This window comes from Leptodactylus fuscus, chromosome 4 (genome assembly GCF_031893055.1).
Source record: "Leptodactylus fuscus isolate aLepFus1 chromosome 4, aLepFus1.hap2, whole genome shotgun sequence".
NCBI lineage: Eukaryota > Metazoa > Chordata > Amphibia > Anura > Leptodactylidae > Leptodactylus > Leptodactylus fuscus.
Genome location: NC_134268.1, coordinates 82,906,550 through 82,930,881, shown reverse-complemented (window position 1 = coordinate 82,930,881; position 24,332 = coordinate 82,906,550). Strand labels below are relative to the sequence as shown.

The 24,332-nt window shown below is 43.1% G+C and overlaps 1 protein-coding gene across 1 annotated transcript in view; it reads right to left on the bottom strand.

Annotated features, from left to right (window-relative positions):
• Positions 1-10,179: 10,179 nt before the first annotated feature.
• Positions 10,180-24,332, bottom strand: part of LOC142201330 (beta-Ala-His dipeptidase-like) — a 29,351-nt gene continuing 15,198 nt past the window's right edge. Inside the window, exons 5-12 of the mRNA XM_075272169.1 lie at positions 24,238-24,326; positions 23,562-23,756; positions 19,507-19,591; positions 17,676-17,836; positions 16,793-16,957; positions 13,614-13,755; positions 12,177-12,324; positions 10,180-10,424 (exon numbers count right to left, since the gene is read on the bottom strand). Of these exons, the coding sequence (XP_075128270.1) occupies positions 10,298-10,424; positions 12,177-12,324; positions 13,614-13,755; positions 16,793-16,957; positions 17,676-17,836; positions 19,507-19,591; positions 23,562-23,756; positions 24,238-24,326 (1,112 nt within the window). The 3' untranslated portion in view covers positions 10,180-10,297. The remainder of the gene's footprint in view (positions 10,425-12,176; positions 12,325-13,613; positions 13,756-16,792; positions 16,958-17,675; positions 17,837-19,506; positions 19,592-23,561; positions 23,757-24,237; positions 24,327-24,332) is intronic.

The following is a 24,332-nucleotide window of genomic DNA, read 5'->3' as shown; positions in this document are numbered from 1 at the left end:
GATCTGTTTTGAAGCGCCGCGCTCTGACACGTGTATATGTGTCTAAATGAGAGGCGCGTATACTCCATGAGAACGGAGCCTCAGTTGCTACATCTTCTTTCAACTCAAATACTGTGTGCACCTTCCCAGACAAATGTTTTAGGGTGGGTTCACACCTGCGCCCGGTCTACACTTTAGGCAATCTGGCGGGTTTCCATTTTCTGCTTGAGAAACTGTACAGGAGATGGAAACCCAGCAGTTAGTTTTCAAACCCATTCACTTGGCAACTTGTGCCTCTCCGGGGCAAAACCAGTTTTTGTAACTGGACACAATTTCGGACATGCAGGACTCCGGTAAAAAAAAACAACCTGTTTTGCGGCAGAGAGGCACAAGACGCTCATGGGCGGACACTTTGCAAACCCATTCAAGTGAACGAGCTTAAAAACTGACTGCTGGGTTTCCGTCTCCTATCCGGTTTCTAGGGCAGAAGACGGAAACCCGCAAAGTGGAGACCGGGCGCTGGTGTGAACCTGCCCTTGTTCTATAACCACTTGCAAGGTGTTGATTAAACAAACTCTATTGTTTGTGTGAATTGTTTTATGTTTTGCAGATATGCGTGTTACCATGGTAACAGACGACAAACAAATGCTGTGCAGTCAGATTCTGCAGTTTTATTTCATATCTACCCTTAACTTTATGTTATTTTAGATTAGCTGTTGGCTGTACAGCTAGTACTTTAAAGACTTATTAAGCTATCCATTGAATGGGCATCTGGTAGTTTAACTGAAATATACCTGCAGGTAACACCTTGATAATTTGGTTAATGGCATGTGATCCAGAGAGGATCTGCTTGTCATTATTGTTAGAGTTATAGGTTTTCTCCTAATCGCCAGTAGAAATGGGTGGAAGAATTGGAAAATATGTTCATTGTACCATAAACTATCTTGCTTTTATATAGGTCAAATATAAGTTTTTCTACCTGATAGCATTCACATATTGTACACATTATTGGCATCAGTCCTATAGTCTTTGATCAATACTGAGATGCAACAACTCTACTTAATAATCTGTCAGAGCAGGAAGCTGAACTTGAAAATCATAATTGATACTTTCACTTATTTGGGGCTAAAATAGGCTTATAAGTTAAAATTCTAATTCCTCATTAAAGGGGATCTATCATCATACTTATGGACTATGAGCCACACTTATGCCTGAATAGCCTTTAAAAAAGCAATTCAGGCCCTGCTAATCGTATTGTAAAAGACCACCCACCCCATTTTAAACTAACAACCTAAAAATGAATATTCAAATCATACTCACCGTGTACGGTGGGCGGTTCGTACACTGCTGGACGTCATCCTTCGGTCATGCCCTCCTCTGGTGTATTCTTCCAGCGACGTCCTCCTGGGCTCTTTCTGGGCTTGAATATTCGTCTTTAGGGTATTAGTTTAAAACAGGGGGTCTTTTACAATTCGATTAGCGGGGCCTGAATAGCCTTTTTTCTATTTTCTATCCCATGCTCATAGACTATGTGCACAAGGTGGATTTTTAAGGTATACAGATCTAAAACACAAACCAGTTCCGACCTTTGGATTTTTGCAGTGGACTTATAGTTTAATATGCCTTATTGATATGGTTTTTAGATTAAGAGAAAAATGTGTGCTATATAAGATATACTGCAATCGGCCATTGAAATCAATGGGAAGTGTGTGGAATATATGCCTATAGGACTTTTCTCTAAGGCTATGTTCACATTTGTGCTGGACTCTCCGTCGTTCGGATCCCCCGGTGGTCTGTGAGGTCTGCCGATGTCCGTGGGTAACTGCTGCTCTGGCAGTTGGGCTCTCCGTTGTTCGGTGCACCTGAACAATGGAGATCCCAGCGCAGATGTGAATCTAGCTTTAGTTGGTGAAGTATCCAGCTGCTTATGTACTCCAGCATACACTGTTGCCCTTCCTTTTTCCATATGATGAGTGAAAACCAAATCCTATAAAATCTCTTCCTTTTACAGATATTTGACAAAAGCGGACGAAGAACAGTGGAGTGAAAATACCAAATATGCCTTTCCCCTTATTTGTACAGATGATGAACTGATTCTGATCAAGGGTTTGCATAGAAATAACCAGGGCTGGAGAATGGGGTAGGCAGAGGTAGGCCCATATCTGACTGGGAGAGAATCACGATTACTGTAGTGTTGTGTTGTCACCGATTTATATAAACACCCTCTCCCTGAACATGTACTATACAGTATACAATGAAATCTCTCCAAAAGGCCAAAACATAAATGTTTTTGCAACTGATGGCTTCAAAAATGCACGGTACCTATAGTGACACATGGTGGGATAGTGTCCTTATGCAGGGCTGCATGAGTGATGCTGGTATTGGGGGAGCTGCATTTCATTGATGGTATCATGAATTCACATGTTTTCTGTCCTTGGTTGTCATGCACTTTTCCAACATGACAATGATCCAAAACATCAAAGGTCACTGTTGCATTTTTGAAGAAAAACAAGGTGAAAGTGATTCAGCAGCAAAGCATGTCTCCTAGTCTAAACCCATTTGAACACCTATGGGGAATTCTGATGAGACAAATTGAGGTTTGCTCTCCATTCAGCCTGAGTTTTGTCCTGGGCTTAAGGCCCCATACACCCAGTGGTAAAACTAGCCTCTCTGCTGCCTGAGGTGGACGATCAAAAGACACCCCCCCTCCCATATTGAGTCTGGAGGTGAGGGTGGGGGGTTTGGGGTGTTGTTCATCTTTTGATCGCCCGCCTCAGACAGTGCGTGGGGGAGGGGGGGACTGTTGGGGCGCTAGCGGTAACATTACAATAAATACAATGCAGTAATATTTTGTGCAGTAATACTCACAGGAGACGTCTTCCCACATTTGCCGTCTTTTCCCTTTGGACTGCCATGACCACTTCTTCCTGCTGTGACTTGATTCTGTAAAGTTTGAAAATCTTTGGGTTTTTTTTTTTTTTTTTTTTTTAAAACAAATTAGACATCTTTGACTCCTCACTTCTCCATGCACCCAACCCCTATATATATACCACAGCAGCCCTTGCAGCCTATATTATGCCCCACAGTGACACAATAGACAAGCTCTATTATACCCCACAGTTGCACACCTATGAACTATTATTATACTCAGAGGTCTTTTCAGACCCCCAAGTATAATCGGAGCCCCAGGGGAGATGAGGGAACATAATAAACACTGTTACTCACCTCTCCGGGATCCGATGTTAATCCTAGCAGGCTTCGGGCCTATATGGTAATGTGTCAGACGTCACGTGGTCTGGGATATTACCATATAGACCCAAAGCCTGTTCTAAAGCAGTGGAAGTAGGTGGGGTGAGTAAACACCCTACATACAATCAACAGATCAAAGACTAAGATTGGCCTAAACCTTAGATAAGGAGGAAAAAGACGGTGCTAGACCGGCAGGGTCTGATGAGGATAGTGACACCAGCACAGAGGACAGCATGTTAGAATGCCACCATGCCAATCATGATTGACTGAAGAATGAGGGGCCAAACTGGGGCCCTAGGATTCACAGAATGCAATGGAGAACCAGCTAAGACCTGCAAATACCCTTAGATACTAAGCCAAGGCCCACTGGAGATGGATACCCCAAAAGTTGCAAAACCCATGCGTGGACCCTCAATAGAGGAACAAGAAGCTGGAGCAGCGAGAGGACTCAGATGCAACCAGAAGAAGTAAAATGCCTGGGACAGATACTGCCTCAGAAAAACGAAGGAGGAGGAAGCGAAAAGTGGGCAAATTTAAGCATGCTAAAGAACAAGTTGAATAAATTGTAAGAAAGCCAAAATAAGGCAGACTAGATTGACTAAGTGGGTGTCTGTCTACTGCTATCAAGCTGCTATGGTTCCATATGACCCAGTTTTCAGAGAAGTGAGAGGGCACTGAGCCTTCTAACCCTGAGAAGGGGCAGAGAGAAAGAGCTCTTTCCAATAGCTAGACAACCTAGTCACCCAGTGGAGACAGATAATTGCATACAAAAAATGTATATTTACCCATATTCCTGGGGCGGTCATGTGACCGTCCCAGGGACATTTTCTGATTATCCAGTGATGATCCGTTTCCCGATTTTCGGAAACAGATCGTCACTACTATCCTCCATTAAACTTACTCTCAATGCTTCTCCCTGTGAGATGGATTCTCCTTCTTCACTGATTCTGTCTGTGTACGTTCTTCTCCAAGCTCTGTGTGCACTACTGTCAATAATTCACCTCTACTGTGCATCCAACAATCCCATGATGCAGGGAATGGGCAAAGAGGCACCTGGCGGCAACTGAGGAGGTAACCACTGAACCAGGAATCTGGCATTGGATTGGCAGACTGCTGGGGTCTGACCAGAATAGGAGTACTACACACCAGCAAAGGGGAAGTGCAGCATTATGAAGGCTGGAACAGGTTGTGTGACCATGACAAGCCCAAAAACTGAAAGTGTCCTAGCCAGAGACTACCAAGAGGCCACAAGCAAGCAGATTATTCCACAATAACACATTAGGATGCTGGGGATCTCTGATGGTCAAATTCTGGGACTAAAGAAAGTCAAGAAAGACAGATGCTCTCAAACCAAGGAAGGAACTTGGAATGAAGGGTGGCTGAGGCTCTGGATGACTGCCTCCATCAAGGCATATGAGAATAGCACAGCTGAACAGAACCCGATGTCTGAACCAGACAGGAGCATAACTGAGGTCATGGAAAGAGTTTATTAGATCAATCTCAAGAGGGGATAGTTTAGAGAGCCCCCACTGACTTAGGGGACGAGACACAGGAGCAAGATGACTAAAAAAGGCAGGTCAATTAAGAAGGAGTACTGTAGGATCTTCCTCTTGGTGTCTGACACCTGTTGGCACTGTGGTTCTGGTGTGGGCTCTCTCCTCAATATTTGGTGGGAGTGTAGGGAGATCCAGGCCTTCTGCTCTTCTGTGTTCTTTCTTTACGGTAAAGTCAGCAGACAGGAGGTGGCCCCTTCTCCTCAACTGGCTCTCTTTTCTCTCATTCCAGGTTGGATTTTTCAGGTGAAGGGAAATATCGTTCGCCACTTTCATATGGCTGCCAGGACGGTTGTACCGCGCCACTGGCATAGTCCTGTAGCTCCCTCTTTGATGGAGTGGCTCAAGGAGTTTCTCCTCATTAGAAGGATGAAGGCTCTGGTTGTGGAGGATTCCTCCACCTCCTCCAAGTTTGAGACTCTCTGACGGCCATTATTTTTATTTCGGGAGTCCTCCATATACTCTACCTTATTTTCAACTAAGAAATATTTCAACCCCCCACTTCATAATGGGAGACAAAGAAGCATCTGAACTAGATTAGACTTATGTCTAAATATGAGCCAGGGCCCATCATTACAAAAACTGGTGATACCAAGAAAACTTGGTCGCACCTTTTTGGAGCAACCAAATACTGGGTGCTGACCATCATTCTTTCCAAACATCATGGAACCAGAAGGACTATAACATATATACTTTTTTTCTGTTTCTTTCTCCTTTTTATTTTACAACTGTTTTGCTTGTCTGTCACCTTTGTTTGTTCCTTGTCTACATAAGCACTGAACTTCTTGATATTAAATCATTCAATGTAATAGAGAGGTCTTAAAATGAAAAAGAAAAATAGCCTATAACCACTTTTCTCCTATTATTTGTTCTTCTGCTATGGTTGCCATTATGGATGTTCTGTTTGTATTGAGCAGGGGTCAGCAACCTTCGGCACTCCAGCTGCTATGAAACTACAACTCCCAACTTACTCCATTTACTTCCATGGGCGCTCCAAGAACAGCAGAGCAAATATGCATGCTGGGAGTTGTAGTTTTACAACAGCTGGAGTGCTGAAGGTTGCCTACACATGGTATAGAGGGAGGCTGCAGTGGTGATTTTGTACCAACAGAACTATCACCAGCATCAACTGCAGTGTTGCTGTTAACAAATTGCAGAACAGAAGCAACTAAGAGGAGAGAGATGAGCGTAGGTTCCTTTTTAATTTATGGCCTCCCCTGCCTCTGGACTAAAATATTATTCTGAAATACCTCTTTAAGTATATGGCCCCCTTAAGATTAACTTTTTCCAAGGCAGGTTGCCTAATGACTCCATTTAGATGCACTCAAGGTCATTATGTGTTCTTTGTTCATAAAACCAAGCCTGTTAAGGTATGATGTTTTTGGCCATGCTATAATCTTTCTAAATTAAACATTGCAAGCATTTTAATCCTAACTGCATGCTTATTTTTTTAATTAATAAGCTTCCTTAAATTGTTGCTGTTACCTGCATACCTATTTACACTATGGTGCCTTTTGGCATGGCTTAATATCATAATTCTTGGAAAAACATAATATAAGTAGATTAAAAGGTGCCAGCTCAATTCAACCCCCTGGAGCACCATCAGTACCTCAAATGTATCTCATGTGCTGTCCAACAGTGTCTTGACAATGCCTGAAGGATGCCTCCAACCTCCAAAAACGAACTTCAATTCAATTTATATTGTTTCAATCAAGGACAAATCCATGTCCAGGACTTTTCTTAGACAAATTGTAGTCTTTGGCATGAATGTAGTGCAACTGCCCAAAATACCACTATTTAAGACGTAAAGGGGTTGTCCAGGCAAACATGGACAACCCTTTTAACTTTTTAATCAACCAGGGGCTGTCAAAATTAAAAAAATAAATAAAAATTCATACTCGTCCCCGATACTCCAGTGTCCCTCCTGGTGTGTTCCGAAACCGTTGAGGCCAATCATTGAATAATATACGATGTTACTACCTGTGACATCACAAGTCTCTTCCTGAGGCTTGCTGAGGCAGCCGATTGACCTCAATGGTCATGTGACCACTGAAGCCAATCAGCGGCTTCAGCAGCACTCCGGAAGAAACCCAGTAGAAGCCGCCGGAGCAGAAGAACTGAGATGTGCTGGGAGGACACTGGAGCATCAGGGACAAGTGAGTATGCACTTTTTTTTAAATTTTTCACTGGCCCAGCTGATCTAAAAGTTAAAGGGGTTGTCCAATTTTGCCTGAACAACCCTTTTAAATAATACTACCACACTATTACGACTAAAACCACTATGTGTGATTCAATAACGCACCATTCTACAAATGAATATAAACCACTCTACAAAGAGCAATATTACCAACATATAGTGACCATATAGTAGTAGATATTAGCTCTACTTATAATATTGATGTTATAGCAATAGGGCCATATAAATAATGCTCCCACTATAATGCCAATATTTTTCTCCAAACAATAATCGTGCCTGAGTAACTAAAATAAACAAAATGTCCACTCTAGTGGCCCTACAAAATAATTAAGGAGGCTTTTTTATTGTATTGGGTTCCAAGTGGGATTGGTAAAAGTGGGTATAGGGTTGCTGCCGCCTAGTACTACACAGTGGACAGTGCTGGAAGGAGGTGGCTTTGTATATCATTGTATAGTGGCCACGCTGATCAATTATAGTTTAGCTCCCTTTCAATTCAATGGGAGCTGCAATAATACTGCACAATACTATACAATATACAGGTCTGCTTCTGGACCTGTATCTGAGCCTGTCAGCAGCCTGAACAGCTTATCAGTGCATAGCTCCAAAACAGCAATAAGTTATGTTATTTAAATTTCAAATACATTTTATGTCCTATCACAATAAAAATGGGCAGCATTGTATTCACGAATAGGAAAATGATGTTCCTTTAATAGGAAAATGGTGCTCTCCTATAGCTAAATCTTAATACTATGTGCTCTCTATAGCCACAGACCCTCCACAGATCCAAAAAGTGTCCACTAAAATCCAAATAGATCCTGAATAACACAATGGTGCTTTCCTATAACTATATAGTGCCCCTAAAGAGAAATAGTATAGTGCCCTTGTCAGTGGCGTAACTAGGAATTGTGGGGGCCCCGTGGCGAACTTTTGACATAGGGCCCCCCCCCCCAACCGACACAGTCGCCGAAGACCTCGACCGACCCCCTCCTCCGCACTCTATTATGTCCCTTAGTAAGTCCTGCACACAGTATTATGTCCACTAGTGGCCCTTGCACACAGTATTATGCCCATTAGTGGCCCCTGCACATAGTATTATGTCCCTTAGTGGCCCCTGCACACAGTATCATCCCTAATAGTGGCCCCTGCACACAGTATCATCCCCAATAGTGGCCCCTGCACACAGTATTATGTCCATTAGTGGCCCCTGCATATAGTATTATGTCCCTTAGTGGCCCCTGCACACAGTATTATCCCCCATAGTGGCCCCTGCACACAGTAATATGTCCCTTAGTGGCCCCTGCACACAGTATCATCCCCAATAGTAGCCCTTGCACACAGTATTATCCCCCATAGTTTCCCCTGCACACAGTATTATAGCCCATAGTGGACACCCATAAACAATTATTATACTCTGGGGTCTTTTCAGACCCCGGAGTATAATAATCGGAGACCCGGGGGAATAAAAACATAAAAAATTACTGTTTCTTACCTGTCCCCTGGCTCCTACGCTGTCTTCTCCGCTGCCGTCCTTCTTCTATGACGTCGGATGTCACATGACCCGGGAAGCAGGCCGGGTTCATGTGACGTCAGAGACGTCAGGCAAGTAGGAAGGAGGCCTGGCAGGATCGTGGAGAGGTAAGTAACAGTGTTTTTACGTTCCCTTACCTCTCCCGGTCCACTGATCATTATACTCGGGGGTCTGCAAAGACCCCCGAGTATAATGATAGTATTTGTGGGGCCAGCGGTGTCACTTGCCGATCCTGGCCCAGCCAGGATCGGCAAGTAAATAGGGCCCGTAACGGCCTATTAAAAAGAACAAAAAAAAACGTAGCGGTAGCGGCTGTCACCGGGCCCCCTAATGGCCCGGGCCCTGTGGCAGCTGCCTCCGCTGCCTCTGCGGTAGTTAACCCCTGGCCTTATATCTAAATAGTGACACCTATATCCAAATACAGCCAATCCAAATAATATCCACTTACAGCTGAATAGTGCCCCCTATATCCAAAAAGTTTCGCCAAGGCCCATATAGTCCTCCCCTAGATCCGAATAATGCCTCCTTAGAGTCAAATAGTTCTCTTAAGGAAATAATAAAATTTGTGATCTGATAACAAGTGGAATGGCTGAGGCCTCTTTTGATCTGGAACTGCACTGTTAAGATGACATCTAGTACCAACCTAGATAATGAAAAATCAAGGACCCTATGGCTTCCTACTCTGACATAGGTTGTATCTGTATTCACATTTGCAGAACATGGACACAGTTGAAACTGGTGCTGCCTGGGGATCCAGGACAGAAGTCCAGATTCCAAGGGGCCCTTCCAGGGATGGCAGTTGCCCAGTTAGCCCCCCCAAAATCCATCCATGCCTCCAACAATTCCCCTGTACCGTGATTGCCATTGTGCAGAACTCAGATTAATGAAGCCAACGCCTATACAGATACATTATAACCACTTGTAGTACATCCAGGCACCACACAAAGCAACATGGGCTTATGTATAAAACCATTCTAGGAAAAGGAAGTGTCAGTATTGCCCAAAACCATTGGTTAGATCATTCATTTATTCTGGTTGCTCCCCCACTTTGTTTAGCTTCCTATACCACCTCATACTTTTTCTGACATACAATCAACAATGGCATACGAGGAAAATGGAGATCAGAATATTGCAAACCGTAAAAAAAATATCAATATGTGAACCCCCCATATAACAGAGCCAACCATATTTCTCCAAAATTGTGTACCATCCAGCAAAGATACAGCCACTACTCTTCAATTAAAAAAAAAAAAATCTGTTTCAGCATTCAGCCTGCTTTGGTCCTTGCTGACCATGTTCTGCCTCCTGCAACAATTGTATGTTTCAGATGAGACACAGCTATGTTCTAAAGACCACTAGCTTGTTTAGACATCCAATGGCACTACTGACCCAATGATCACTGGGCATGTTGGGATTACCCAGAACAAGGTTTAGCACGTTGGATTATTTTCCTGCATCCTGGACATGCGGCAAGGATGGCTCCTCGGTTACTAATAATAGCTGGCAATAGTATTTTCTAATAATCAATGTATTAAAAGAAAGCATCAATACACAATATCAAAGAATGCATTTGCAAAGTTGGTCTTAGAAAACATTATACAGAGTAAAAGTACAGTGTATCACTAAGCATTGCTGCACTACTAACATATCATACTAACATATTCACTACTAACAGCGATAACTTCTACACTGTAGAAATACTAAATATAGTGGTAAAACATTTTGGGAAGTCACTTTTTATCAGTAAGCAGTGGCTTGCTTGTGAGCATCCAGGCATCAGATTCCTTATGTTCAGCTCCCAATAAGCTGAGTGATTTTTACATTCTTAGGATTTGATTTTGTCAGCAAATCTTCATGAACTTTTGACAGTTCCAAGAAAAATGATGCAAATAGTTTGGTGCCCTGGATGTAGTTAGACCTGCAATAAAAATAAGAAAACACATTTGTTATAGCATCCATTAGACCAAGTCTCCATAGATGTCTCTGTTAGACGTATAGTCTTTAATAGAGGAAAACAGACACACATGCTTGTTGCTCCATTCAGGTTATACTTTGTCTACCAATAAGTATTTGGACACCCATGGAAATGAAGACATCTGCAGTCGTCATGTACATCATGCCTTCCGCCGTTAAATAGGAAACAACATTGGCATTAGTGCATTGGCATTAGTGGCATGCAAGGTGCCACAAATAGCAGAGAAAGGGGTAATTGTCGGGTACCACAGAAATGGTTGATCCTTAAAGGTCATACCAAGCTAAATGAATTACCTAAAATTGATAGTCGCCTATGTGATTACGAAGTGATTAACAGTGATTGTCAGAATGTGCCCCAAGTCGGCAGACCCCAAAACTGGGAGATAGAGTGCTGGCCAGAGAAACCGCACCCAACCGATGGCTCACCTACACCAGGAGTTTCAACAGGCATCCAGGAGTATTGTGTCGATCAATACCATCCGTAAGGAAGCATCTGCTGGGTTCTACCAACTATTCAATATGAATAAATGTTGTTTTTCTATTCTACCACAGGTGTCCAAATACTTATTGTAGACAGTGTACCATTCGGGCCCCCATTCAGTTGAGTTGCCAGCCATTGGAGTAACAAATGTAAGTGTATTTTGTGTGTCAACTCCTTTAAAAGCGTTATCCAGTTTCGGCAAATAAATATTATTGTTTGTGTAATCAAACCTTATATCATTTTGTAATATGCTTATTGTATCAATGAATCTCTTGGTTTACTAAATCAATGCTTGCGGTTGTTTATTTCCAGTGGACTGCCCATCATGGTCACATGATAGACAGTCCATGGTCATGTGATGGACACACAAGTGCATAGCTCGTTACAAGACAGATGTCAGATTGACGAGCTGCGACTGTAATAAGCCGTGCATCGGTGTGTCCGTGGACTGATTTGTATCCACTAGAGGTGGTCAATGAATGACAGCAAGCAGAGATCTAGAAAACCGTGAAGAATTCATACAGCAAGTACAAAAAATAGCAGTGAGGTTAATAAAGCAAATAAAGTGCATAACAATGCATATTAATAGGCCTACATGCAAATCCACTGGAAACATTTCACATTCAATTACAAATCAAAAGAATGACAAAAAAATTCCAGATTGTGTTAATTCTTTAAAAAAAAAAAAAAAAGAAAAGAAAAGGAATATTAGGCTGCTCCAAAAATAACAATTCCTAACATTCAGCTAAGCTTCTCTCTGGCTTAATATGCAGGGGGCAAAAGCTCTGCCGTTTTCACTTTGTGGGACAACCCCTTTTAAAGAAGGGCCACAATTGCCCCCTGTAATTCCACACCAGGTTACCTCCTCACTGCTATTACTTTGCCCCTTTCAATGAATGATTCAGTTACTCAGAATGACTGTCGTGTATATCTGTATAGTTGGGTCTGTTTTTTTTTTTGTTTTTTTTTACTACTCTATTACACTTACAAGTAAAATATTTGCTTCCACCAATAACATTGGTTTATCAGGTTAGTGATGTTGGGCTGCTATTTTTTGAATACTACTGTATATTGGATACTACTACTACTACTACTACTACTACTACTACTGTATATTGGATACTGTATACTGTATATTGGTAACGTTTCATTATACAAACAATAACATTTACTTTCTAACACTGGACATCCCCTTAAGTATTTTGTGCTTCTCACCTGCTTATTTTTTCATTCTGTGAGTGTTCTCCATCATCTGCACCACCAATAGGAAGCATCATGATTTTCTTTTTGGTCAGATCCTGAAAGGTCCGGGCGAGTGGAATAGTGGAGCCATCCCTGATCATGTCTGGTGTGACACCAAATACTGTAAGACCCAACAGAAATCATTACACTTTGTGTTAGAATGGCAGTCAAGATTCAGTGGTGAAACCTTTCCAACATTTTACTGATGGTAGCTTGACACTCGTAGTAATAAACTTTTGGAATTTTCTGTTCTTAATTGGCAAGTGAAATCATTAGTTTACTGCATTGCTTGATTACACAATATATTGCTCCAAAAATTGTGCATGTCTTTATTAACATGAGTATATTTTACAGCTCCTCTTGGTATACAAACAGTAATGCATTTACTTAGTAAATCTCCCTCATTCCATCTAGGACTAGCTTGGTCCCATATCTTGATACAAGAACAAGGGAGATTTATGAAGACTGGTGTTAGACTGGTGTCAGGCCCAAAATCCTCCCCAATAATTTTGTCATGCAGGGACCTTTTATATGAGTAGAAATACGGTGATGAAGTCACAAACTGTTGAAGCAATGTAGAGATCATCTTTTTATGGATATGCAATCGGCCTGAATTTGCTTTGGGGGCAGGGCCTGATTTGCAAATGTTTGGGATCTCCTCTGGAGCCAGTGCCAAATGTCTCCCCTTTAGGACACTTTCACAACTGCGCTCGTTGTCCAGTTTGTGCAATCCGACTGGTTTCCGTCTTCTGCGTCGCAAAACTAGACAGGAGACAGAAAGCCGGTGGTTAGTTTTAAAACCCATTCACTTGAATGTGTTTGTAAAGATGACCGCCCATGTACTTCTTCTGCCTGTCTGCAGGGAAATGTTCTTTTTTAAACCGGACATGCAGGACTTTGTGTCCGGTTAAAAAAAAAAAAAAAAAAAAAAAAAAAAGGTTTCCCCGCAGACAGGCAGAAGACGCACACAGGCGGTCACCTTTACAAACCCATTCAAGTGAATGGGTTTTAAAAGTGACCGCTGGGTTTCTGTCTCCTGTCCAGTTTCGCGGGGCAGAAGACGGAAACCAGCCAAATTGTACAAACTGGACAATGAGCGCAGGTGTGAACCCCCCCTTAGTTGGGATTGACATATTCAGCCTCTGTCAGTCATCACAGTCATCTTCAGGCAAATCTGATAAATGAGGCCCAGCCCCTGAAGCACTTACAGATTGATTTCCATATTCATAAAAATGTGATTATCTCTTCATTGGTTTTTGGCTACAAATGTATACTTTGGCTCCTCCTAAGGACCCTATTATTGTTTGGAAGGCATCCTAGATGTGACAGACTCCCTTTATAGTGCAGAAAATATAGATATGAATGTTGATACAAGTTTTTCCCTTCTCTTTACTGAAATGAAAAACAAACCTTTTCTTATTGCAATTTTAGCTGCTTCATATTGAGGATCGTTCACATTAGCCATCCAAGGCATTGCTCCAATTTCCAGTGAAACTGTAAGCTTGTTTGGGCTGTTTAGCTTAGCAAAAACGTCTTCCAGATGTTTTTTCACCTAATAGAGACAGAGAGCACAATCTGCTGATATTTATCCATAATTTGGTTAGGTTTACTTTATCTAACCTATAATTTATTCTGGCTGCGTTTTAACCAACCTCACTGACCTGACAATGCACCGCAGAAGTCCTATAGAAACAGATCTAATTAGGCTAATGAAGGTAAAAGAATAAAGGCTCTAAAGGTAAATAAATCCCAGCTCCTCCAAGTGTGCCTAAATTTACTACACTTAACTTTAACGTATTTTACATAGTAAGACAATGTATATTTGGGCTGCAGATTAAGAGTTACAATCTAATCCAACAATCAAAGATATAAGGTAAAATCTGCATTTCTTAGGCTTACATTGAAGTAATAAAACAGCGTGTACAATTCATGCTACCTGGAATTAAGAAAGCAATGCATAGTCCTCTTTGTAAAAGTATATGTTGCTTTTCATGGATCCACTAAATATATGGCATAGGTCTTGGGGCTTAACAATCATAATAGTCTTCTTTATTTCTAAATCAGTGGCACCTGAGAAATAGTCACCAAAAGGAAAAGGAGTAAGGCCTCGTTCACATCTGCATTGTAACTCTGCAAGCAGTGTGCCAGTGAAAGCACCCTTACGCCATAGACGATAATGGGGTCTGTGTGCTTGCCGCCAGATCTCCGCAGGGATCATGCAGACAGGAAAGTAGTTCACAATCAACTTTCCTGCCTGCGTGATTCGTGCGGGCAGCACGCTGCAAGCACACGGACATCATTATAGCCTATGGGGTCCGTGTGCTTTTACTGCACAGCGCTTGCAATTGCGTTTGGTATTTAGTTGGGGGGGATCCCCATGCGGACTCCCCGAACGGAATACTGAACGCAGATGTGAACGAAGGGTTAAACATTTACCTTTACATAGATATTTCTAATGCTGACCCTGACCATAAGTAAAGGATTTGTGTTACAACATGGAGGCCTTATTCTGCATGACAAGTTGTATGTAGCCCTAGTACACCACCTACAGAAGCTAAGGTGTAACCTGAGGCTCCTGGGACGCAGTGCAAAATCTGTAATGGGGCCCCCCTTCCTAATTTTTAATATAAAATATATAAAATATAGTGGTATATAAAATATACCACTAATTTAGAATAGTGGTATATTTTATATGGCAGGGAAACCATTCGACTCCCTCGGGTAGGGTCCAGGGTCTGGTAGAGGCTACTGGCTGCACCCCTGCATAGAAGTTTGATTCATAGGGAGGTATGCAAAGAATCTTAGGGTCTGTTCAGACTCTGTGCACACAGATCTGCTATGTGTATAAGGCCGCACAAAAAGAAGTAAAGTAATATTCCAGTATTTTGCCAATGTCTCTTTAGGGTTTACACACGCATGCATTATACTGTATATTTATAGATACAGTCCTATGAAAAAGTTTGGGCACCCCTATTAATCTTAATCATTTTTTGTTCTAAATATTTTGGTGTTTGCAACAGCCATTTCAGTTTGATATATCTAATAACTGATGGACACAGTAATATTTCAGGATTGAAATGAGGTTTATTGTACTAACAGAAAATTTGCAATATGCATTAAACCAAAATTTGACCGGTGCAAAAGTATGAGCACCCTTATCATTTTATTGATTTGAATTCCCCTAACTACTTTTTACTGACTTACTGAAGCACAAAATTGGTTTTGTAACCTCAGTGAGCTTTGAACTTCATAGCCAGATGTATCCAATCATAAGAAAAGGTATTTAAGGTGGCCAATTGCAAGTTGATCTCCTATTTGAATCTCCTCTGAAGAGTGGCATCATGGGCTACTCAAAACAACTCTCAAATGATCTGAAAACAAAGATTGTTCAACATAGTTGTTCAGGGGAAGGATACAAAAAGTTGTCTCAGAGATTTAACCTGTCAGTTTCCACTGTGAGGAACATAGTAAGGAAATGGAAGACCACAGGGACAGTTCTTGTTAAGCCCAGAAGTGGCAGGCCAAGAAAAATATCAGAAAGGCAGAGAAGAAGAATGGTGAGAACAGTCAAGGACAATCCACAGACCACCTCCAAAGAGCTGCAGCATCATCTTGCTGCAGATGGTGTCACTGTGCATCGGTCAACTATACAGCGCACTTTGCACAAATAGAAGCTGTATGGGAGAGTGATGAGAAAGAAGCCGTTTCTGCACGTGCGCCACAAATAGAGTTGCCTGAGGTATGAAAAAGCACATTTGGACAAGGCAGCTTCATTTTGGAAACAAAAATTGAGTTGTTTGGTTATAAAAAAAAGGCGTTATGCATGGCGTCCAAAAAGAAACAGCATTCCAAGAAAAACACATGCTACCCACTGTAAAATTTGGTGGAGGTTCCATCATGCTTTGGGGCTGTGTGGCCAATGCCGGCATCGGGAATCTTGTTAAAGTTGAGAGTCGCATGGATTCCACTCAGTATCAGCAGATTCTTGAGAATAATGTTCAAGAATCAGTGACGAAGTTGAAGTTACGCCGGGGATGGATATTTCAGCAAGACAATGATCCAAAACACCGCTCCAAATCCTCAGGCATTCATGCAGAGGAACAATTACAATGTTCTGGAATGGCCATCCCAGTCCCCAGACCTGAATATCATTGAACATCTGTGGGATGATTTGAAGCGGGCTGTCCATGCTCGGCGACCATCTAACTTAACTGAACTTGAATTGTTTGTCCAAAATACCTTTATCCAGGATCCAGGAACTGATTAAAAGCTACAGGAAGCGACTAGAGGCTGTTATCTTTGCAAAAGGAGGATCTACTAAATATTAATGTCACTTTTCTGTTGAGGTGCCCATACTTTTGCACTGGTCAAATTTTGGTTTAATGCATATTGCACATTTTCTGTTAGTACAATAAACCTCATTTCAATCCTGAAATATTACTGTGTCCATCAGTTATTAGATATATCAAACTGAAATGGCTGTTATAAACACCAAAATATTTAGAACTAAAAATGATTAAGATTAATAGGGGTGCCCAAACTTTTTCATAGGACTGTATATAGATAGATTTATAGATATTCTGTCTTACCAGCTTTTCTACTACAGGGATTTGCATATTTGGAACTTGTCGAATTGAAAACTTTCCAATGACTTTTGAAGGTATGACAGTCTTAGTCCCAACTCCAGCAAATCCTCCTTCAATTCCATGGATGGAAAGGCTGGGGTATCTCCACATGTGCTGTAATATCTTTTCCTACATTAAAGGTGAAATGTTATCTTGGTTGCATACTTAATTTTGTTACAGTATTCTAGATACCCAAAAGGTACTACCACTAATAGCCATAAGGTGGCACTTGGATCTTCTGTCTAGACGTAATATTGCAAATTATCAGATACATTCCCATGCTAGTCCATACAATAGTGTACTGCTCAGTATTGCTCAGAGTTAAACAGTAAGCACCCTTCTTACAGGGTAACTAATAAGCACCTCTACTGTGCCCTAAAGTAAGCTCCTTTTACAGTAACAGTTAAGTTGATGAGATTCTAGTGAATCCCACCCCCGCTTTGTGGTAAAATATGCTCAGCAGACACACTGTGATCTCAAAAACGGTCACAATTTTGGAAATCGAAGCAATTATATCTATAAATTATAACAGAGTCCATGTGGTTTCTCTTTGGTTTCTACATGAAATATGCAGAGAGAAAAGTGGTGCTTGCAGTACTCCTCATGATTTGTACTCCTCATGATTTGTGTGGACACCACACAGAAAACAAATGGACCCCATTATAGTCTATGGGGTCTGTGTGGTTTCTTAGCTAACTACATTTTAATGCACTCGGTATTCCGTTCAGGGGGTCGCCAAATGGACTCTCAGAACGGAATTTCGAATGCAGATGTGAACCAGGCCTCAATCAAAAAGAAATAATGCAAAAAATGTGAGATGGAATACAATACTGGAAGAGTCTCTTACCTTAGTGTTGTATAAAAATGTGTTCACTTCTGTGTTATTTTTAAGTTCTTCCATATCAAAATCTATATTCTCATATAGTTCGTTTTCTTCCTTAGTTAATGGGACAACATCATCATATATTCCAGGGATCAGTATATGTCCAGATGTATCTACAAGGCTGGCTGTGTACAGAAAAGAAAGAGGGTAAAATAAAATACTATTTCTAAAATAGGTTCTATTATTTATTTTATTATGGCAGAAAGGTCTTGTCTTACTTGTCTTCTGCATTTCAATGCATTAATGTAAAGTGAAAGATATGCACAAACTGCAAAACTTATACTAGAGGGAAAGCTGAATAAGGATGGATGGCTGGATAGATAGATAGATAGATAGATAGATAGATAGATAGATAGATAGATAGATAGATAGGAGATAGATAGATACCTACATACATACATAGAGAGTTTATCTTGATACTTATCTAAATCAACACCTTAGAACTTTTTTTTATTTTATTTATTTATTTTTTTCTTTAACTATTTTTATTTCCCCCACGTAGGGGGCTTGAACCTCCAATCATTTGATTCATTGCCATCTATGGGAGATTCTGTACATTACTATCGCGGCTGGTCATAGGCTAGCTGCGATAGTAATATTGCTATTACAGTCCTGTGAGCCTTCAGTAGGCTCCCGGCTGTCACTGGGACAGGTCGTCGCGCAGGAGCCGGCCTACAACTTTAAAGGTATGGGACCGATGGGGACCTGCCTCAGGGGTGTTTTTGCACTTTTGGGGTGTGGGGGGGGGGTGTTAAGTTTTAATGCCCACAATTAGAATACATTCTGAATGCGGGCATTAGCATCAGGCCTCCGCGTTAAGCGGAGACCCGGTTGCTATGGCGACTGCTCTGCAGCAGAGCCGTCGCCATTAGCTTTACATACCCGGCGGATGCCATGGAGGCCTGGGTCGCATTATCGCTCCACTCCTGCCGCTGCAGGAAGGTTGCGATCCCGCTCCTCCACCCTCTGCCTCACTGTATACCCGGTGTATAAGACGACTTTTAACTTTTCAGAAAAGTTTTGGGGGCTAAAAAGTCATCTTCTATGCCAGAAAGTACGGTATACATATATATATATATATATATATATATATATATATATAATTCAAATCACCCCCCTTTCCCTAATACACTTATAAAAGTACTTCAATACTATAAAACACATACACATTATGATTAAGTATCCCTGTGTCCAAAAACGCCCGGTTTACAAAGCTATAAAAATATTTTTCCCACACGGCATACCGCTGTTTTTATGTTGTTTTGCCTCTGATTAAAATTAGAAAAAAAAAATGGTACAACTAAAAATTATACCTGGCTCCACAGAAAAGACGCCCTATACATCCCCATACATGGAAATATATGGGTGTCAGAATATGTTAACTTAAGAAAATGTGTTTTTTGCAAAGGTTTAGATTTTTGTTAAGGTGTTAAAATGTAAATAAAACCATATAAATTTGGTATCCCCAGAGTTGTACTGAAACATAGAATACAGATGACATATCATTTTGGCTGCACAGTAAACACCGTAAAAACAAAGCCTGTAAGAAAGTTGCCCGAATACACCTTTTCTCCAATTCCACCCAATTCTGAATTTTTTTCCAGCTTCCCAATGCTTTGTACAGAATAATAAATGGTACCATTATGAAGAACAATTTGTCCCGCAAACATAAAGCCTTATATGGCTCTGAGAGCGGAAAAATAAAAAAAGTTATGGGGTTTGTGAGACGGGAAGGGGTTAATAAAACTTTGTTTTATTTGTAGATAGATTACATACTTAGATAATTAGATATTACCTAAAAGATTTACCAGATCTCTCATTGATTCATGGATGATGCCCCCAAAGGTTCCGGAATGTAAATCTTTCTTCCCGCTTTCTACCTAAGAATCAATTACAGCAATATAAGAATTAGTGTTGTGGTTTTCTACTATTATACATGGTACGGAAAATAAATTACATATTTTTTACCCCTCTGTGGAATATCTAATATACATTTATCGAGGGACAGGACTTCCTGTCTGTATCTGACCACTTATTGGACTATGGGCAAATTACTCTGGACTTACATACCTCCCAACCGTCCCGATTTCCGCGGGACAGTCCTGATTTGGGTGACATGTCCCGCGGTCCCGGTTGGAGGGAGATATGTCCCGATTTCAACTCAGATCTGCGTCCAGAGGACGCAGATCTGAGTTGAACACATATGCGGCTGAAGCAAGGAGCTGACACAGGTCAGCTCCTCGCTTCGCCGCTGCCCGCCTCTCTCCCTGACACACGCGGCTGAAGCTGCTCGCGTGCTCGCTTCGCCGCTGCGTCTCTCTCTCTCGCTGACACATGCGGCTGAAGCGAGGAGCTGACCTGTGTCAGCTCCTCGCTTAGCTGCTGCCGCCGGCTCCTGGCTTGTAGACGCGATATACAAGCCAGGAGCCGGCGGCAGCAGCGAAGCGAGGAGCTGACACAGGTCAGCTCCTCGCTTCAGCCGCATGTGTCAGTGAGAGAGAGACGCAGCGGCGAAGCGAGCACGCGAGCAGCTTCAGCCGCGTGTGTCAGGGAGAGAGGCGGGCAGAGAGCGGCAAGGGAGCGGAGGAGAAGGTAAGTTTAATGTGGAGGTGGAACGTGAATCTGGGGGCAGATGAAGGAGAGGACGGCATGACACTGGGGGCAGAGATGGAGAGGACATGAATCTGGGGGCAGAGATGGGGGACATGAATCTGGGGGCAGAGATGGAGGGACAGGAATCTGGGGGCAGAGATGTGGGACATGAATCTGGGGGCAGAGATGGAGGAGACATGAATCTGGGGGCAGAGATGGAGGGACATGAATCTGGGGGCAGAGATGGGGGGACATGAAACTGGGGGCAGAGATGTGGGGACATGAATCTGGGGGCAGAGATGGGGGACATGAATCTGGGGGCAGAGATGGAGTGGACATGAAACTGGGGCAGAGATGGAGGGGACATGAATCTGGGGGCAGAGATGGGGGGACATGAATCTGGGGGCAGAGATGGAGGAGACATGAATCTGGGGGCAGAGATGGAGGAGACATGAATCTGGGGGCAGAGATGGAGTGGACATGAAACTGGGGCAGAGATGGAGGGGACATGAATCTGGGGGCAGAGATGGGGGGACATGAATCTGGGGGCAGAGATGGAGAGGACATGAATCTGGGGGCAGAGATGGAGAGGACATGAATCTGGGGGCAGAGATGGAGGAGACATGAATCTGGGGGCAGAGATGGAGGGACATGAATCTGGGGGCAGAGATGGAGGGACATGAATCTGGGGGCAGATATGGAGGGACATGAAACTGGGGGCAGAGATGGAGGGGACATGAATCTGGGGGCAGAGATGGGGGGACATGAATCTGGGGGCAGAGATGGAGAGGACATGAATCTGGGGGCAGAGATGGAGAGGACATGAATCTGGGGGAAGAGATGGAGGGGACATGAATCTGGGGGCAGAGATGTGGGGACATGAAACTGGGGGCAGAGATGGGGGACATGAATCTGGGGGCAGAGATGGAGGGGACATGAATCTGGGGGCAGACATGTGGGGACATGAAACTGGGGGCAGAGATGGGGGACATGAATCTGGGGGCAGAGATGGAGAGGACATGAATCTGAGGGCAGAGATGGGGGACATGAATCTGGGGGCAGAGATGGGAGACATGAATCTGGGGGCAGAGATGGAGGGGACATGAATCTGGGGGCAGAGATGGGGGGACATGAAACTGGGGGCAGAGATGGGGGACATGAATCGGGGCAGAGATGGAGAGGACATGAATCTGAGGGCAGAGATGGGGGACATGAATCTGGGGGCAGAGATGGGGGACATGAATCTGGGGGCAGAGATGGAGAGGACATGAATCTGGGGGCAGAGATGGAGAGGACATGAAACTGGTTGCAGAGATGGAGGGACATGAATCTGGGGGCAGAGATGGAGAGGACATGAATCTGGGGCAGAGATGGAGGGACATGAATCTGGGGGCAGAGATGGAGGGACATGAATCTGGGGGCAGAGATGGAGGGACATGAATCTGGGGGCAGAGATGGAGGGACATGAATCTGGGGGCAGAGATGGAGTGGACATGAAACTGGGGCAGAGATGGAGGGGACATGAATCTGGGGGCAGAGATGGGGGGACATGAATCTGGGGCAGAGATGGAGAGGACATGAATCTGGGGGCAGAGATGGAGAGGACATGAATCTGGGGGCAGAGATGGAGGAGACATGAATCTGGGGGCAGAGATGGAGGGACATGAATCTGGGGGCAGAGATGGAGGGACATGAATCTGGGGGCAGATATGGAGGGACATGAAACTGGGGGCAGAGATGGAGGGGACATGAATCTGGGGGCAGAGATGGGGGGACATGAATCTGGGGGCAGAGATGGAGAGGACATGAATCTGGGGGCAGAGATGGAGAGGACATGAATCTGGGGGAAGAGATGGAGGGGACATGAATCTGGGGGCAGAGATGTGGGGACATGAAACTGGGGCAGAGATGGGGGACATGAATCTGGGGGCAGAGATGGAGGGGACATGAATCTGGGGGCAGACATGTGGGGACATGAAACTGGGGGCAGAGATGGGGGACATGAATCTGGGGGCAGAGATGGAGAGGACATGAATCTGAGGGCAGAGATGGGGGACATGAATCTGGGGGCAGAGATGGGAGACATGAATCTGGGGGCAGAGATGGAGGGGACATGAATCTGGGGGCAGAGATGGGGGGACATGAAACTGGGGGCAGAGATGGGGGACATGAATCGGGGCAGAGATGGAGAGGACATGAATCTGAGGGCAGAGATGGGGGACATGAATCTGGGGGCAGAGATGGGGGACATGAATCTGGGGGCAGAGATGGAGAGGACATGAATCTGGGGGCAGAGATGGGGGACATGAAACTGGTTGCAGAGATGGAGGGACATGAATCTGGGGGCAGAGATGGAGAGGACATGAATCTGGGGGCAGAGATGGAGAGGACATGAAACTGGTTGCAGAGATGGAGGGACATGAATCTGGGGGCAGAGATGGAGAGGACATGAATCTGGGGCAGAGATGGAGGGACATGAATCTGGGGGCAGAGATGGAGGGACATGAATCTGGGGGCAGAGATGTGGGACATGAATCTGGGGGCAGAGATGGAGAGGACATGAATCTGGGGGCAGAGATGGAGGGACATGAATCTGGGGGCAGAGCTGGAAGAGGGACATGAAACTAGGGGCAGATGAAGGGTGTATATGAAACTGGGGGAGAGATAGAGGGGGGACATATAATTTACGGGTTACTGTAGGAGGATTATACTGTGTGCGGGCACATGAAAAATTAATGAGTGGGCGGGGTCAACACAAAAGTGGGCGGGGCTAAATTTGCCGCGGCGCGCTATGCGCGCCGCACATTTTGTCCCTCTTTCGGTTCTTCAAAAGTTGGGAGGTATGGACTTACATCAGGTTTTCATTTTAGAATGAGCAAAGTAACCATATCACATTGTCACCCTTTGTAGGGGAGACATAAATGGGTGCTATATTATTAACTATTAGAGAGTAGCTAAAAAAAAAGGTCATCAGTCCACCAAGTTCAACCAAGAGATGGGAAGGAAGCATGCAAGAAATGGTCTGGGTAAACTTTAGAACTTTGTCTCCCCCTACTGCTCCAAAGCAAGATAACACCCCTTCAAAACGGAGTTCCTCTGTCCCAAGAGACTGTCAAACTGTTTTAATTTTCATTATAAATTCCTTCTCAGGGCCTTCTGATGTTTAGGTTCATCCCTGATCTGACCTGTGTTTTTTTCCAATAGCTAATGTGTCTATGCAGAATAACCACCAAAAATAATACAAAGTTATATAATTACCTCAACAAAGAAATACGCATTGCCTCTTGTTCCATATGTCAGTGCCGGTTTCCTACTAAGCCACACGTTATCAGAAATGACAATATAGTCAACATCTGAAAAAAAATCCTCATGTCCTTTAAGTAGCTCTTCTAATCCAGGAGAACCTGTTTCCTCTACTCCTTCTATGATGAACTTCAAGTTTACAGGAATATCCTACATTGGTAAAAAAGAGTATATATATATAAATATATTCCTGGATAGTCTTTCATGTTCTGTAGATCAGAAATGGAGGTAAAAAGGATTTGATCTGGAATGGGAGAGCATTATACTCCATAAAACAGATCATAGCTAAATATATAGACTTTCCATTCTCCTACAGTCAAATGATGTAACTTGAATACAAAACTCAAACTAAGACCACAAAAATGTCAATAAAATGGCTTCATATATATTGTATAAGATAATTCTGTCTGCCAACCCCCTACTGATAATCATCCAGTGTAGCTAGTGGGAAAATCTTGGCTAAGGCCCCACGTTGTGATCTTGAAATAGGAAGCGACATAGGTCTTTTGTTCAATTATTCCCTGTCTTTTTATCTCTAGCTTGTTAGATTGTTGAGTAGATTGTTCAAATAAAATAGAAGAACTGGAAGAAATGTATCAATAAAACTTTATTAACATGAGGAATTTTGTACCTTTTTCAGGGCTTGATAAGTATCTATGGCATGTATCCAGGCTAGGATCGGGCCTTTGTTGTCTGTTGCTCCCCGTCCATACAAATTTCCTTCAA